The sequence below is a fragment of the Seriola aureovittata genome, chromosome 13, assembly GCF_021018895.1.
Source record: "Seriola aureovittata isolate HTS-2021-v1 ecotype China chromosome 13, ASM2101889v1, whole genome shotgun sequence".
NCBI lineage: Eukaryota > Metazoa > Chordata > Actinopteri > Carangiformes > Carangidae > Seriola > Seriola aureovittata.
The window spans coordinates 9,141,354-9,153,925 of NC_079376.1; the positions used below are offsets into that span (position 1 = coordinate 9,141,354).

At 40.3% G+C, this 12,572-nt stretch overlaps 1 protein-coding gene across 2 annotated transcripts in view; it reads left to right on the forward strand.

Annotated features, from left to right (window-relative positions):
- zgc:110158 (uncharacterized protein LOC553590 homolog) overlaps positions 1–12,572 on the forward strand; it is a 40,879-nt gene that overhangs the window by 2,971 nt on the left and 25,336 nt on the right. For both annotated transcript variants that reach the window (XM_056393683.1, XM_056393684.1), the window contains exons 2-4: positions 3,737–3,809; positions 5,192–5,253; positions 10,129–10,213. In XM_056393683.1, the coding sequence (XP_056249658.1) occupies positions 3,737–3,809; positions 5,192–5,253; positions 10,129–10,213 (220 nt within the window). The remainder of the gene's footprint in view (positions 1–3,736; positions 3,810–5,191; positions 5,254–10,128; positions 10,214–12,572) is intronic.

The window sequence follows — 12,572 nt, forward strand, 5'->3', positions numbered from 1 at the left end:
TACACCAGCGGTCACAGAGAGCTTTGTGACCTACAAATTGCTGGGAGCCTCAGAAAGTGGTCAGATTCCCCTGTCTAAAGTGTGTGTGTGTGTGTGTGTGTGTGTGTGTGTGTGTGTGTGTGTGTGTGTGTGTGTGTGTGTGTGTGTGTGTGTGTGATATCAGAACTGCAGTCTTCAGCCTCTTAAGAACATCGGTCATTTGTGAAATGACCAATCTGTCCCACTGTCTGTGTTGAATTAAACAAGTGGATGCAGCCAGGTTGTACTCCTGATGGTGGATATGTTTTTCTTGCGCAGTATGATAGATTTATTTACAGTTGAATATTATTAACCAGCGTAAATCCCTCCAGGAAGCTTAGAACTCAAGGCCACTTCTGCTGTGTTTGTTTGTTCATCTGCATGTCTGGATGTCTGCTTGCTCATGTATGTTTTCTTATCTTGGCAACTATCTGCAAGAGGGGCACACCCTCAGCTATTTATTACTTTCCGAGCAGGATGGCCTGCTTTTAACCAAATGCGTGTGTACCAAATGCTACGCTCATCTAGCAACTGACCTATTCATAGCACAAGACCTTTGTCAGATGTTAATCTGTGCTCGTCATCCTACACAGAGACTCGTGTCTGCAACGGTTGTTCAATGCATGTTACAGATAAACTATAGAATTACAAAGAATTAGATTATGCAAGTACCAAGAAAAGTTTCAGTTTCAGTTTTCTCTGGATGCTCAGTCTCTCTCTTGCAGGCTAACTTTTTTTCTGTTATGGGGGTGGGGTAAATATTAATAATTTTAAATGAAGTTCCCATCTTTAACTTAACACAAAAGTATGTTCAACAAAGTAGTGTCTAACCTATGCTTAGCTGAGGTCAGCGGGATGCCAGGTCAAATGCTGTGCATTGACCCATTCAACTACAGTTGGTGTGAAAAAGGATATACTGTGTACGGGCAGCTGAAGAGCACTCATAATGATCAGGAGTTTTTGGCCTGGGATGGATATTTCACTGTCCATGTTGTGTGGGATGTTTGTGAACAGCCTTGAAAGTTTGCAGATGAATATAAGCGAGTTCGGTGACAAGTTTGTTGTTCTCAGGTTTTGAATTTTCACTGTTTCAAAAGCACCACCCCTCCTGCTGTAAAGAAAATGTCCCATAACCTGTTATTGTTTCTGTGTGAAGGACAAGGTGTGATCATGTTGCGACCATAGGCTTCATACTACAGTTACTGTCTATTTGGTTATTCATATCTTTTATAGTCTAAATTTGCATACTAACAATGCATATAAACATTAATTTAGAATTACCATTAGTAATAAGAGCAGGTCATGCACAGATCACATCTCCATCACAACACACTCCAGCAGCTGTTGGCATTTCTCTTGCTTCCATGTGCTCACCTCATCTTCATCTTGACTTCAACCACTTAGCAGAAATAGCAACTAAACACAAGTGCGTTTTAGGCTTGACTCTCAAAGAAAAGTGTGCAGTGCTTTACTGTCCCCCATGTAGACATTTATGTTGTGCTCATTTATTTATGGTTATTTTTACAGGGACACACACATAGACTATTAACTAAACAGACTAATGCCATATATCATAACATTCATAACTGCAGCTAATTTGCGACACTTGTTTCTAAATGTGCATTCATAAAACACATACGCAGAACAATAAAAATCATAGAAAACACTAATCATAAGTTAGTGTTAGTGTAGAAACCCATTTAGAAACAAATGACTTAAAAGGTTGATTAAAGATCAAAATGGTTTCAGATTAATCTTTCAATTGATTACTTGTAAGATTCCAGTTGGAGTTCTCTCTTGTAAGGAGTTCCCCATATTCGCTCACATGTGGCCTGTTTTCACAAAAGGCTGTTGTACAATTCTCCATAAATGCACCCCAAGGTTTCACTTTGTCACTAGGAGCAGATGATGCAGAAATGGATATATACGTTCATCATTGGCAAATTGAGTGCAGTTATTAAAACTTATCCTATTTTATTTCTTCAAAACATGATGAGTCAGTCAGAGCTTATCAGCTTCCTATCCAAACTTTTTATTATACAACTATATATCATCTTAATAAACTTAAAGGCACTTAATGCGTTTTAATAGACATTACCTTCCCCCTACCATTCAACAGCAGTCCAAGAAAAGACAGTGCTGAAAAGGCAAAAAGTCAGTCGGTGGTTAAAAACAAACTGCACAACAGCCTGATTATCTCAAAACCATGTTTCATTGATCAGTACATTGACTAATGATGGGGACGATGACACTGAGCTACTGTCCTTCTCATTAGGACCTTATTGGCCTGTCAGAGGACTGTCTGCTCTCGGCACACAGGACACTGTCATATCCACGCTGCCGGTCGATTGATGGTCCATTAACAGCCTATTAAACACTGCTAAGTGAAGGAGTTAGGAGTACAATGTTGGGCCAATGGGGGTTTCCCCACTCCACAGCATGGTTCTTGTGTCTGTTAATAGACCCTGGTGGATTGCCATTTTCAAGTGTGTCTGGCCTGTTATGATAGCAGTGATTTTAAAAAAAGAAAAAAAAAAATATTCTGACGAGAGCTTTTAAAATGTTGGAATTAGTGGGAATCCTTATCAACTACAGCTATTCCTGTCAGTATCTTGTGCATCCAGTCAGAACATATATTTGTCATTCAAGCCAATGAGTGTTTTTTAGGTTCTGTTGTGATTTGAGGACTTTTGACACCTGGGCTTTGTAGGGGCAGTGTTGGAAAAACCATACTGGCTTCAGAGGCGCTGATGAGATTACATGGCTCTTTTTGATTGTAGGAAATTTTCCAGTAACGCAGGAAAGTTTAGAGGTACCCAGAAGCTTTCCTACGGACAGGGATTGATAAGATTTTATTGATACCAGTGCCATTATCGTTTCTGCTTGTCGATCTGATTCTTTATCGATTCCTGATCAGTTTTATGTGTGGGCCTACATAGGTTTTCAGCGTCAATGCAACAGTTTTATTATTTCTAAGTCTGAACACAGTGTAGGAGTTGGAAAAAGGCATGCATGGGGCTGAGGAGCAAAAGCTCCACTGTTTAACCACTGTTATCATTTATAGTGTTTCCCACAGGTTGAGAATTTACTTGTGGTGGTGGGTGGCATGGCGTGTGACCGATGGGCACGCAGAGACTCCTGCAGTTTAGAGGGCAAGGATGTAACCCAGGTTATTTTCTGTTGCTGCAATTAACCAGTGTTCCCTAAACGCCTCACACGCTGGCTATTGGTAGAAGCTAGCTAGGCAGCTGTGTGCAGAGAAGCCTGTGGGATCTTGCCTTTTCTACCATTTTCAGTCACTCTTGCCACCTCTGCTTGTCTCTTTACTAGCATGCCATCAAACATCATAGCCACACAACAGTAAATTTAAAAGAAGTGACTCTGTTATTTCAAGCAAAACCATGAAGCCATTTTTAATCCATTATTGGTCTGTTAATAGCAAATCTTAATAGGTTTCCAGCTGTGGTAAAAATCAAGGGGGTTTCAGGGGTGTCTAGTTTCTGGGGCTATTTGGTTGAAAGTTGCTATGGTAGGTCTGCTCCTGGGTGCCCACTTGTGGTGTGTTTGCAGGATTCTGGGCAGCCACCAAAAAATATAATCTTAAAATGCAAAATAGGGAGAATTTAGTGCAAATAGGAAGAGTCTGACATAAAAGCAGTTTTGAGAAAGAAGGAAACTGAATTTGATCACTAACATTTTTTTCCCCTCTGCATTTCAGGTTAGCGTTATATGTGTACGAGTACCTGCTACATGTGGGAGCACAGAAGTCTGCACAGACCTTCCTGTCTGAGGTAAGATGGCATTTGTAGCTCCACTCTGTTAAAATCTTGATTAAACCAATCCTATCCTGTGCTGATCAAACATGCGTCTCTTGAAACATGGGCCTCGATACTAACTTATGAAAATAAGAAACTGTCCTCCCTTTAAAAAAAGATTATCCCGGAGGCCGTTGGTGTATGCAGCTTATTATGACCCATAATATGTTTTGTTGTTAAGAGACATCTAATGGTAATGTGAGTCCCCAAAATGACTGTTTGTGGCTGTGGTAATTATGAGAGGAATAAAGAAGGAAGTTCAGGTGACATTGTTAAACAGCGCCACCCCTACTCTGCCTCTGATAGACTTGGCCTCATATTCTTACGCCTAACCCTAACCAATCGCCACTCTTCATGCCTAAACCTAACAGAGTATTAGCCATTCAGAGGCAGGGTAGAGTCCAGTGAGGGGCCGGGGAGGGGAGGGCCTTCGCCCACCACAGGTATACAGTGTCAAAGTCAGCAGAGTGAGGAGGTCAGGGTGGTTGGATGGGTCACTGAAACATTGGACTTTAACACGAGAGACTGCTGCTCGTTTCCTGTGTCAAACTGACAGTCAGCATAGTTTCTTTTAATCATGGCCACAATCTCTCTATAACTTTAACCATGTGTTTATTATTGTAACCATGACGACAACGTTTCTTAACCTTTAAATACTTATTTAAACTGAAACCATGATCTTTCCTTAAACCTAGGCATGTAGTTTTTGTTCCACAACCATACCGCTCCTATAGGCCGTATCAGAGGGTACGGACAAACAACCTATATGGAATATAAAAGAGCTTTCTTCATTACTAAAGCTGCATTTAATATAAGCATGCTATAGAGGCTATGCTATCTTTGAGCCCTTTCAGTCATACATTGTCAGTGCAAACATGCTAAACATGATTAGAGTGCAAGGTGTTGCATGAATATTTCATAAGGAAATTCTATAAAGTTACACCAGATCATGCTCACTGTTGGCCACGGTGAGTCCTGGGTGTCAAAACAACTGATGTAACTTATGTAGGTATTGTGTTGTCTGTATACACTTCCAAGCCTCCAAAACTCCCCCGTTTTGGGTTCAGACAGGCTAACAATAAATGAGCGAGTTATTCCCTGGATTCATGAATGTACTTCACATGTAAAAAGAGGAACAGGACAGAGCAAAGAGTGACCGGGAGATGGAAATCGGCAGAGGCAGAAAGATGCCTATCTTCACGTCCGAGGCCATTGACAGTTTGAGACTGACTGATTATATGTTCTTAACCCCTGGACCTGCAGACATAATCCTCTCTCTAGTGGCTGCAACTGACTTTTCTCTCTTCTCTCCTCTGCTCTTCTCCTCTCCTCTCCTCTCCTCTCCTCTCCTCCTGCAGATTCGATGGGAGAAGAATATTACATTAGGGGAGCCCCCTGGATTCCTCCATTCGTGGTGGTGGTAAGTTTTGCTACTTTTCTCTGTTTTTCCTTTATTTGTTTTGATAATCCTATCCATTTTATTTACCACAGTGTGTAAACAGATGTTACAGTAAATGTCTGACACTGTGGATTCCCTCTCCCACCACATACACACTCATTGATAGGGCTCTAGTGTCCTTCCCCACCCTACATAATTCATTACTGTCATATGCACAAACAGTAGCGTCATTAGAGCTTCATGGTGTGGTGGCTCATTAAAGAGGCATAATTCAACTTTCAATGTATGAAACTCATGTTATACATAAACATTCAAATATTCAGGTGCCTGGAAAAATACGATATTTAAATTTATCTGATGGCGCTCGTCCTCATTTGTGATTATAAAAATGACTTCTATAGGTGGGGGGTCTGGCACAGTCTCAGTCTTGGGGTTGACCAGACTCATCGCGGGCGTGACCCCTCCCTCCCCGTCTTCTACCCTCTCCCCTCCTCCAGCTCTGCATCCTTCACCCCCCTTCCTGAAACAATGGATCCAGATGGTTAGGGAATGGACCCCCCCACACACACACACACACACTCCCCTCCCCCTCCTCACCCTCTCGTCACCCTTTGTGTTCCCCCCACCTCCCACTTTTCTCCTTTGTTCACGTGGGAGAGGGATTCTTGGCAGATTAACCCATTGCATTCCAGCTCCCTTTGTGTCACCTCTCCCTCTGCTGTCTTCCTCCCCCTCCCCCGTGTCATTTCTGCCCTTGGCTAAGATTTGACCTTTAGGGTCAGCAGCACCTTAAGCACTGATCAGCCGTTTCACTTGTTTTTGGACTCTGTTTACATGCACAGTAGAAGAAGAAGTCTGGTTTTTGGGAGACATCAGGAAAGGGATGCACTTACACTTGCACAACACATTTTACTGTAATACAATGCAGTTACATGGAGTTGGTCAGTAATCCATCATTTATCATAATTTTTAAACCCAAGCTGACTTATTTTAAGTAATGATATATGATGCTGCTTACTGAGGAACCAGTAGATGTAAATGTACTTTTTTTATCACTGAGGAATGACTCCTGGTTCTAATGATACTAAATCCTTTACCTTTAGCAGATTACTATAAAGGTTGAACTGAGTTAAGTCCACTTCATGCAGGTATATGACTGTAGTATTGAGAATTGAATCGAGCCCTTCTCAAGAGTCTGAGCCAGGTCAGAAGATAATCCGAGCAGAAAAGAAAAGGCTCCTGACACATTTAACATCAGATTCAGCTAATTAATTTTGTCAGCAATTTTTTTTTCGGCTGGTGATATTTTCTATTTTTCTGATTGTCAACAAATCCCATGAAAACACCAAACTATGTGTTAGTCCATCTCTTGATGGTCTCTGACTTCCCGAACTTGTCTGGGGCTCTCAAAGCCCATTCATTCCTACTAAAAAGGTTAAATAATTTCCTTAAACAGTTGGGCACTGTATTTTTTAGTAAAAGTTACTCATACATAAGTGAATCGTGTCTTTTTTGGCGACTATTTGCAGTGGCAAATTTGTGTGGCAGCAGGATGGTGTGTGTAGGGTTTGACTCGATTTGAATAAAATACAGTGCCCATGTTCATCATTACGAAAAAAAAACAAAACATTTCACCCAATGCAACAGTGTGGCTCATTTACGTGTCTTTAATAATTCTTGTACGACAATGGAGCTCTATGGAACAGAGGAATCGGTTACAGTGCATCCACAAAGTATTCAGACCCTTTCACTTTTATCACTTTTATGTTTTCGGAAATTGTCATTATGGGATATTGAGTGTAGACGATAAAACAAAGTGAAAACAGAGTTTTAGACATTTTTGCAAAAGGAAAAATTTAAATATCACTTTCATATCAAGTATTCAGACCCTTTGCTATGGCACTTTAAATTTAGCTCAGGTACCTCCCATGTCCCTTGATCATGTCTTGAGATATTTCTGCACCTTGATTGGAGTCTACCTGTAGTAATTTCCACTGATTGGACATGATTTGGAAAGGCACACACCTGTCTATATATAAGGTCTCACAGCTGACAGTGCATATCAGAGCAAAAACCAAGCCCTGATGAGGAAGGAACTGTCTGCTGAGCTCAGAGTCAGGATTGTGTCAAGGCACAGATCTGGGAAAGGATACAAAAACGAAAGTTGAAATTTCCCAAGAGCACAGTGGCCTCCATCATTCTTAAATAGAAGTAGTTTGGAACAACCAGGACTCTACCTAGAGCTGGCTGCTCGGCCAAACTTGTAGGGCTTTGGTAACAGAGGTGACTTAAGAACCTGATGGTCACTCTGCCTGAGCTCCAGAGATCCTGTGTGGAGATGGAAGAAACTTCTAGAGGCACAACCATCACTTTATCGCTTTATGGCAGTGGCCAGACAAAAGCTTCTCCCCAGTGAAACTTTGCAGAAAAGCACTTAAATGACTATCAGACAGTGAGAAACAAGATTCTCTGGTCTGATGAAACCAAAATTGATCTGTTTGGCCTCAATTCTAAGCATCATGTCTGGAGGAACCCAGCCACCGCTCATCACCTGCCCACTACCATCCCAATGGTGAAACACAGTGGTGGAGGCGTCATACTGTAGTGGTGTTTTTCAGCAGCAGGGACGGGGAGACTGGTCAGGGTTGAGGGAAAGCTGAATAGATTTGAAAGTTACTGTCCACTGACGATCCCCTTGTGAGCTGGCAGGGCTTTACAGGATCTGAAGAGAAGAATGGCAGAAAATCACCAAATCCAGGTGTGCAAAGTTTGTCACGTCATATCCAAGAAGACTTGAGGCTGTAATTCTGCCAAAGGTGCTTCAACTAAGTACTGAATAAAGGGTCAGAATGCTTACGTCAATGTATTATATTTCAGTTTCCTTTTTTTTTCTTTTCTTTTTTTTTTTTTTTTTAAATGTCTAAAATTCTTACTTTTTCTGCAATACGTGTTATGAGAACCAATATTTGTTGGTTATGGTCTTTTCAGTGGATTTGTTGTCAGTAATGATATATAGTATAATACCTTCCTTATCCTTTAAGTGAATTAAAAAAACGAATAAAATCTAACTCACCAGAGCTAAAGCACCTGACATTATAGCAAAATGTTAAACATTTTTAAGTCTTCACAAATCAAAATGTCAGAAGTCATCAATTAGGAGGTGAACAATTGTCTAAAACTTTATCATGGAAAATACTAATAGTACTAATACTATTGGTAACTAATAGTAATAGTAGTTTGAGATGTGATCATTTACTGTTCCCTTTAAGGAAACGTCGGGAAGAGCAGAGAATAGTGTCGGCTCCAAAAACTGTGGCACTGGATTTAGAATAGATTCACTGTGATGCTGAATGACACTGCACTGAAATGAGCACTGTACATATTACAATGGAACAAATGTTTTAAAAACCTGTGGATGTAAAATTACAGACTTGTAAATATACCCTTAAATGGTCTTCAAAAGTACAGTGTAACTTTCACCTCAGGGGGTGGCTCTGCTGAGTCAGAAGAATGAACGTCAGGACTATAGAGCACCATCAGCAATATGAGACCAAGGACATGTTTTAATAAAAAGAAAATGAAGGAATAGAATAATAATCTGAAAGCATACGAGCCTCTGTAAATCTAAAGAATAAGTTTGATGTTCTTGTTTGATTATGGACCTAAACCTTGAGGTTCTTTCTTTGCACTCTGAGAAATATTGTAAAAAAAAAAAAAAAATTAAGGTATATAATAATGTTGTCTTGTATAGGCTTCTTAAAAGCCAAGTGATAATGTTCTCTTCTTAACACACATTCATCTTTTAACTATGCGCCCACTAGTCTGGACTTTAGAGAGACTGAATCATCATTTTTTGACTGAAAGGTTTAAGTTTAAGACCAGTAACTTAGCATTTCCCCCAGTTGATGTGTCCTTCAGTGACACACTCACACACTTATCATGTGCGCTCCTCTGTAGCTTAACCACACACTTTGACCTTCTTATGGAAGAAGGTTAAGTGAGAGTATAAGTTGAGTTTCGAGGTCAAAATATCCCATAAATTCCACTTGATGTGCTCAAATAGCTCACGACTGGAGCTCGAGATGAGCTGGACTGTTGAACTGATCCGAGCCTCCCAAAATATGACTGTCTTATGAAGTACAGAAGTGTATGAAAAATTCCAGATGTTTGGGATTCAACATGTCTGTGTGCATTGCAGATTGCCAGGACACGTGAAGTGGCTGTCTGATTAGTCCTCTTGTTAGCTGAGTCGCTGTTTCGCTCCGTTTATAGCACTTCCACTAAATCAATGCACAAAGGCTGATTGAATTAAGACCTCTTAGACAGGTAGCACGCAGGCAGTTAGCGTTGTTAGGTGTGTGTGTGTGTGTGTGTTGGTGTTTTTCCACTTAGGGCGTCCAAAGAGACTGAAACAGAAACTTGTATGGAAAATGTTTATGTATATGTGTGTGTCAGCTCTAGTTGTCTATTCTTGCATGGATCAAATGATGAGCAAATTCCTTCACAATGAGACTCTTTACCAGTCAACACTTGTACAGGAGGGTATTCTGAGTATTGAGGCAATAAAAGTTTAAGTTAAGGTGAAAAATGGATCCAGTCAATGAAAGCTCCATGAAAGTATTGGTGTGTGTGTATGTGTGTGTGTGTGTGTGTTTGTGTGTGTGTGTATGTATGTATTCTGAGTGAGTGAGAGGTTGATTGAGGGGGCGACACTGGCATTGTGTCCCTCTTACAATGATGCTCAAGTGTGTAAGAGGCAGTTTAAGAGCGCTATGGAGATAGTGAGAGAGTGTGAATGGGCTATGAATAGCTGTTACACATTTGCTTGTATTGCTCTGTTTGGTAACCTTTGACCTCTTCTCTCCCCCCCACCACCACCCTCCCCTCCCATTTCAGCGTATTCTGGGATTTGTATTGTGCGGCTCCAGACCGAAGGGAGACATGCGAGCACTCCAGTGAGGCCAAGGCCTTCCATGACTACGTAAGTGACAGATGGGCTCTGCATGCTGCCACTTCTTTCTTCTTACAAACAGCCACTGTCTTTACACAGTGTGTGGAATCAAGGTTTTGTTTCTTTGTATGCCCGCCTGAGGCACACATGTAAAAAAATAAATAAATAAAAAAAAAAAAAAAAAAACTATGCATAGTTTACAGCGAGGTCAAGTGTGTAGGAGAATCTTGAAGTGGCGTCCACAAGATCAGGTAGAGGATGGTGTGCACCTCAAGGACATTTGGCCAAGCAGTTAAATCATTAGCAGTTTCATGGATGAAACTTTGGAAAGAATGATACTAGACCAGAGATACAGGCTCACCAGAGGCAATGTAACTGTACTAATAATCACATTAAAATCATAATTTCAATTCATATTTGTGTTAGCAGGGAGTAGAGGTAAAATTAAAGATTATTTTCTGGATTACTTGAAATGAAATGTGTGGCCTATAAAATGTAAATTAAATATATAAACATATAAATAGTGAAATAAATGATTTCCTAGAGCTTAAGGTGAGTTTGTCTCAGCAACGCCTCAAAACCTGAAGATGATCAGTTTATTATCACATAAAACAAAGAAAAGCAGCTAACTCTCTCAATTTAGAAACTGCACCTATGGTATATTTGACATTTTTACTTGTAAAAAATAACTCCCTAATAATGATCAATCAACTATTCATTTCGGCTTTAGACTAATTTCTGAAGTTGCCTCAATATATGACAAGACAGAGTTTAGAAATAAAAACAGATCTAACTTCCCCAACCACCTGAAACATCATCACAAAGTACAGTGTGATGCTGCCTGACCACACAGAGCCTGATACAGTGCATCATCATACATGACAGGCTCTCACAAGTGCAAGAAAATTAGAGAGGCAATGCTTTTATTGTGAAGTGGGAGGAGCCACTGTTGTTTGTCTCCATTCTGTATTCCCATCTCAAGTTGTTCTTTCATTGATATCTTTAATGTTACTTAATTCCTACAGAATCATATGACTCTTCTGGCTAATGCAACAACCAGGCAGGTTTATGTTGTTTTAATTACTGCAAGAGGAAATTATGTTTTGTTTATCAGTTTGGTGGACGTCCCTAAACACAACAGTTCTGTTGCTATGGAAAAGAAGCCAGTCAGTGTAGCGGCTTCAAAACACTTTGTCGTTCTAGTTGGGAACAAAACGGAGTCGGTATATAAAGGTGTTTTCTGTTTCCTCAGCAGTGTTATCTTTAGCTTCTACTTGCTGTTACTGGCTCACGCAGCAGAACTTTAAGCTCGGTGATTGTTTACTTACTGACTGAAAATGCACCTTGGGAGTTGTAGTTCACTTACCTCTCGAAGTTTGTATGTACACAGACTTGTACCTTCAACTTATCATCAAAGAGCTGAATACTTTGTGACACAGTTGTTCCTTGGAAGTATGGATTCGTGTCATTATTGATTAATCTGCCAAATATGTTCTTGATTAATTGTTTAATCTATGAAATGTCAGTGAAAAATATCCAAACTCACGTCTTTTTTAGCTTTATCCAACCAACAGTCCAGAACCGTTGATGATATATCATGATATTATATAAAACGGAGAAAAGCAGATTCACTTTGAGAAGATGAAAACATTGTCATTTCTGCTTGATTAAAAAAATTCAAAAATTTCAGCGGAGAAAAAGAACTTGGTACCTGGGACGCCCAAAATCTCTCCTCACTTCGCAGCTCCATGATTTCTGATTCTATAGAAATTATTAGAAAAAGTGATCTGAATTCTGAGCCTGAGGATCTAAGGACTGAAGGTGTTGTATGTTTTCACTTTTTTGGGGGGATTCATGTGATTTTTTTATTTTTATTTTTTCCCAGAACTGTGCGGCTCTAAGTTCTTACTTTACCATTGTGTGTTTTTGTATGTTTTCGTCCTTGAGGGATTATTCAATGCCTTTGAGAGCTTGAAGGAGAAATTCTGCTTTCTGTTTTTTTTGTTGTCTGTCTTCCTGCTCACTGAGGTCAAAGGTCAGAGTTCAAGGTCAGCTATGGAACAGATTTTTCAAAGTTAATAGAGATTCAATGTGGTACCCAAGGACACTTCAGCATGTGTATTGCTCGCTGTCACAGATGCTCAGGGCTCAGGTCATTTGCAGATGGAGTCCTAATAATAACAGCTCCACCATGCTGCCCAATAATAATGTAAAGACAGGTTTTCTTCTGCACCGTGAGGCCAAACTGTAACTGTATCCTCTCGTGTGAAAATGTCATGTGTTGTGATTGACACTGTGCGTCTGTCTTCAGCCTCTGCTCTCTGGCCAAGACAGTGTGTGTGTGTGTGTGTGTGTGTGTGTGTGTGTGTGTGTGTGTGTGTGTGTGTGT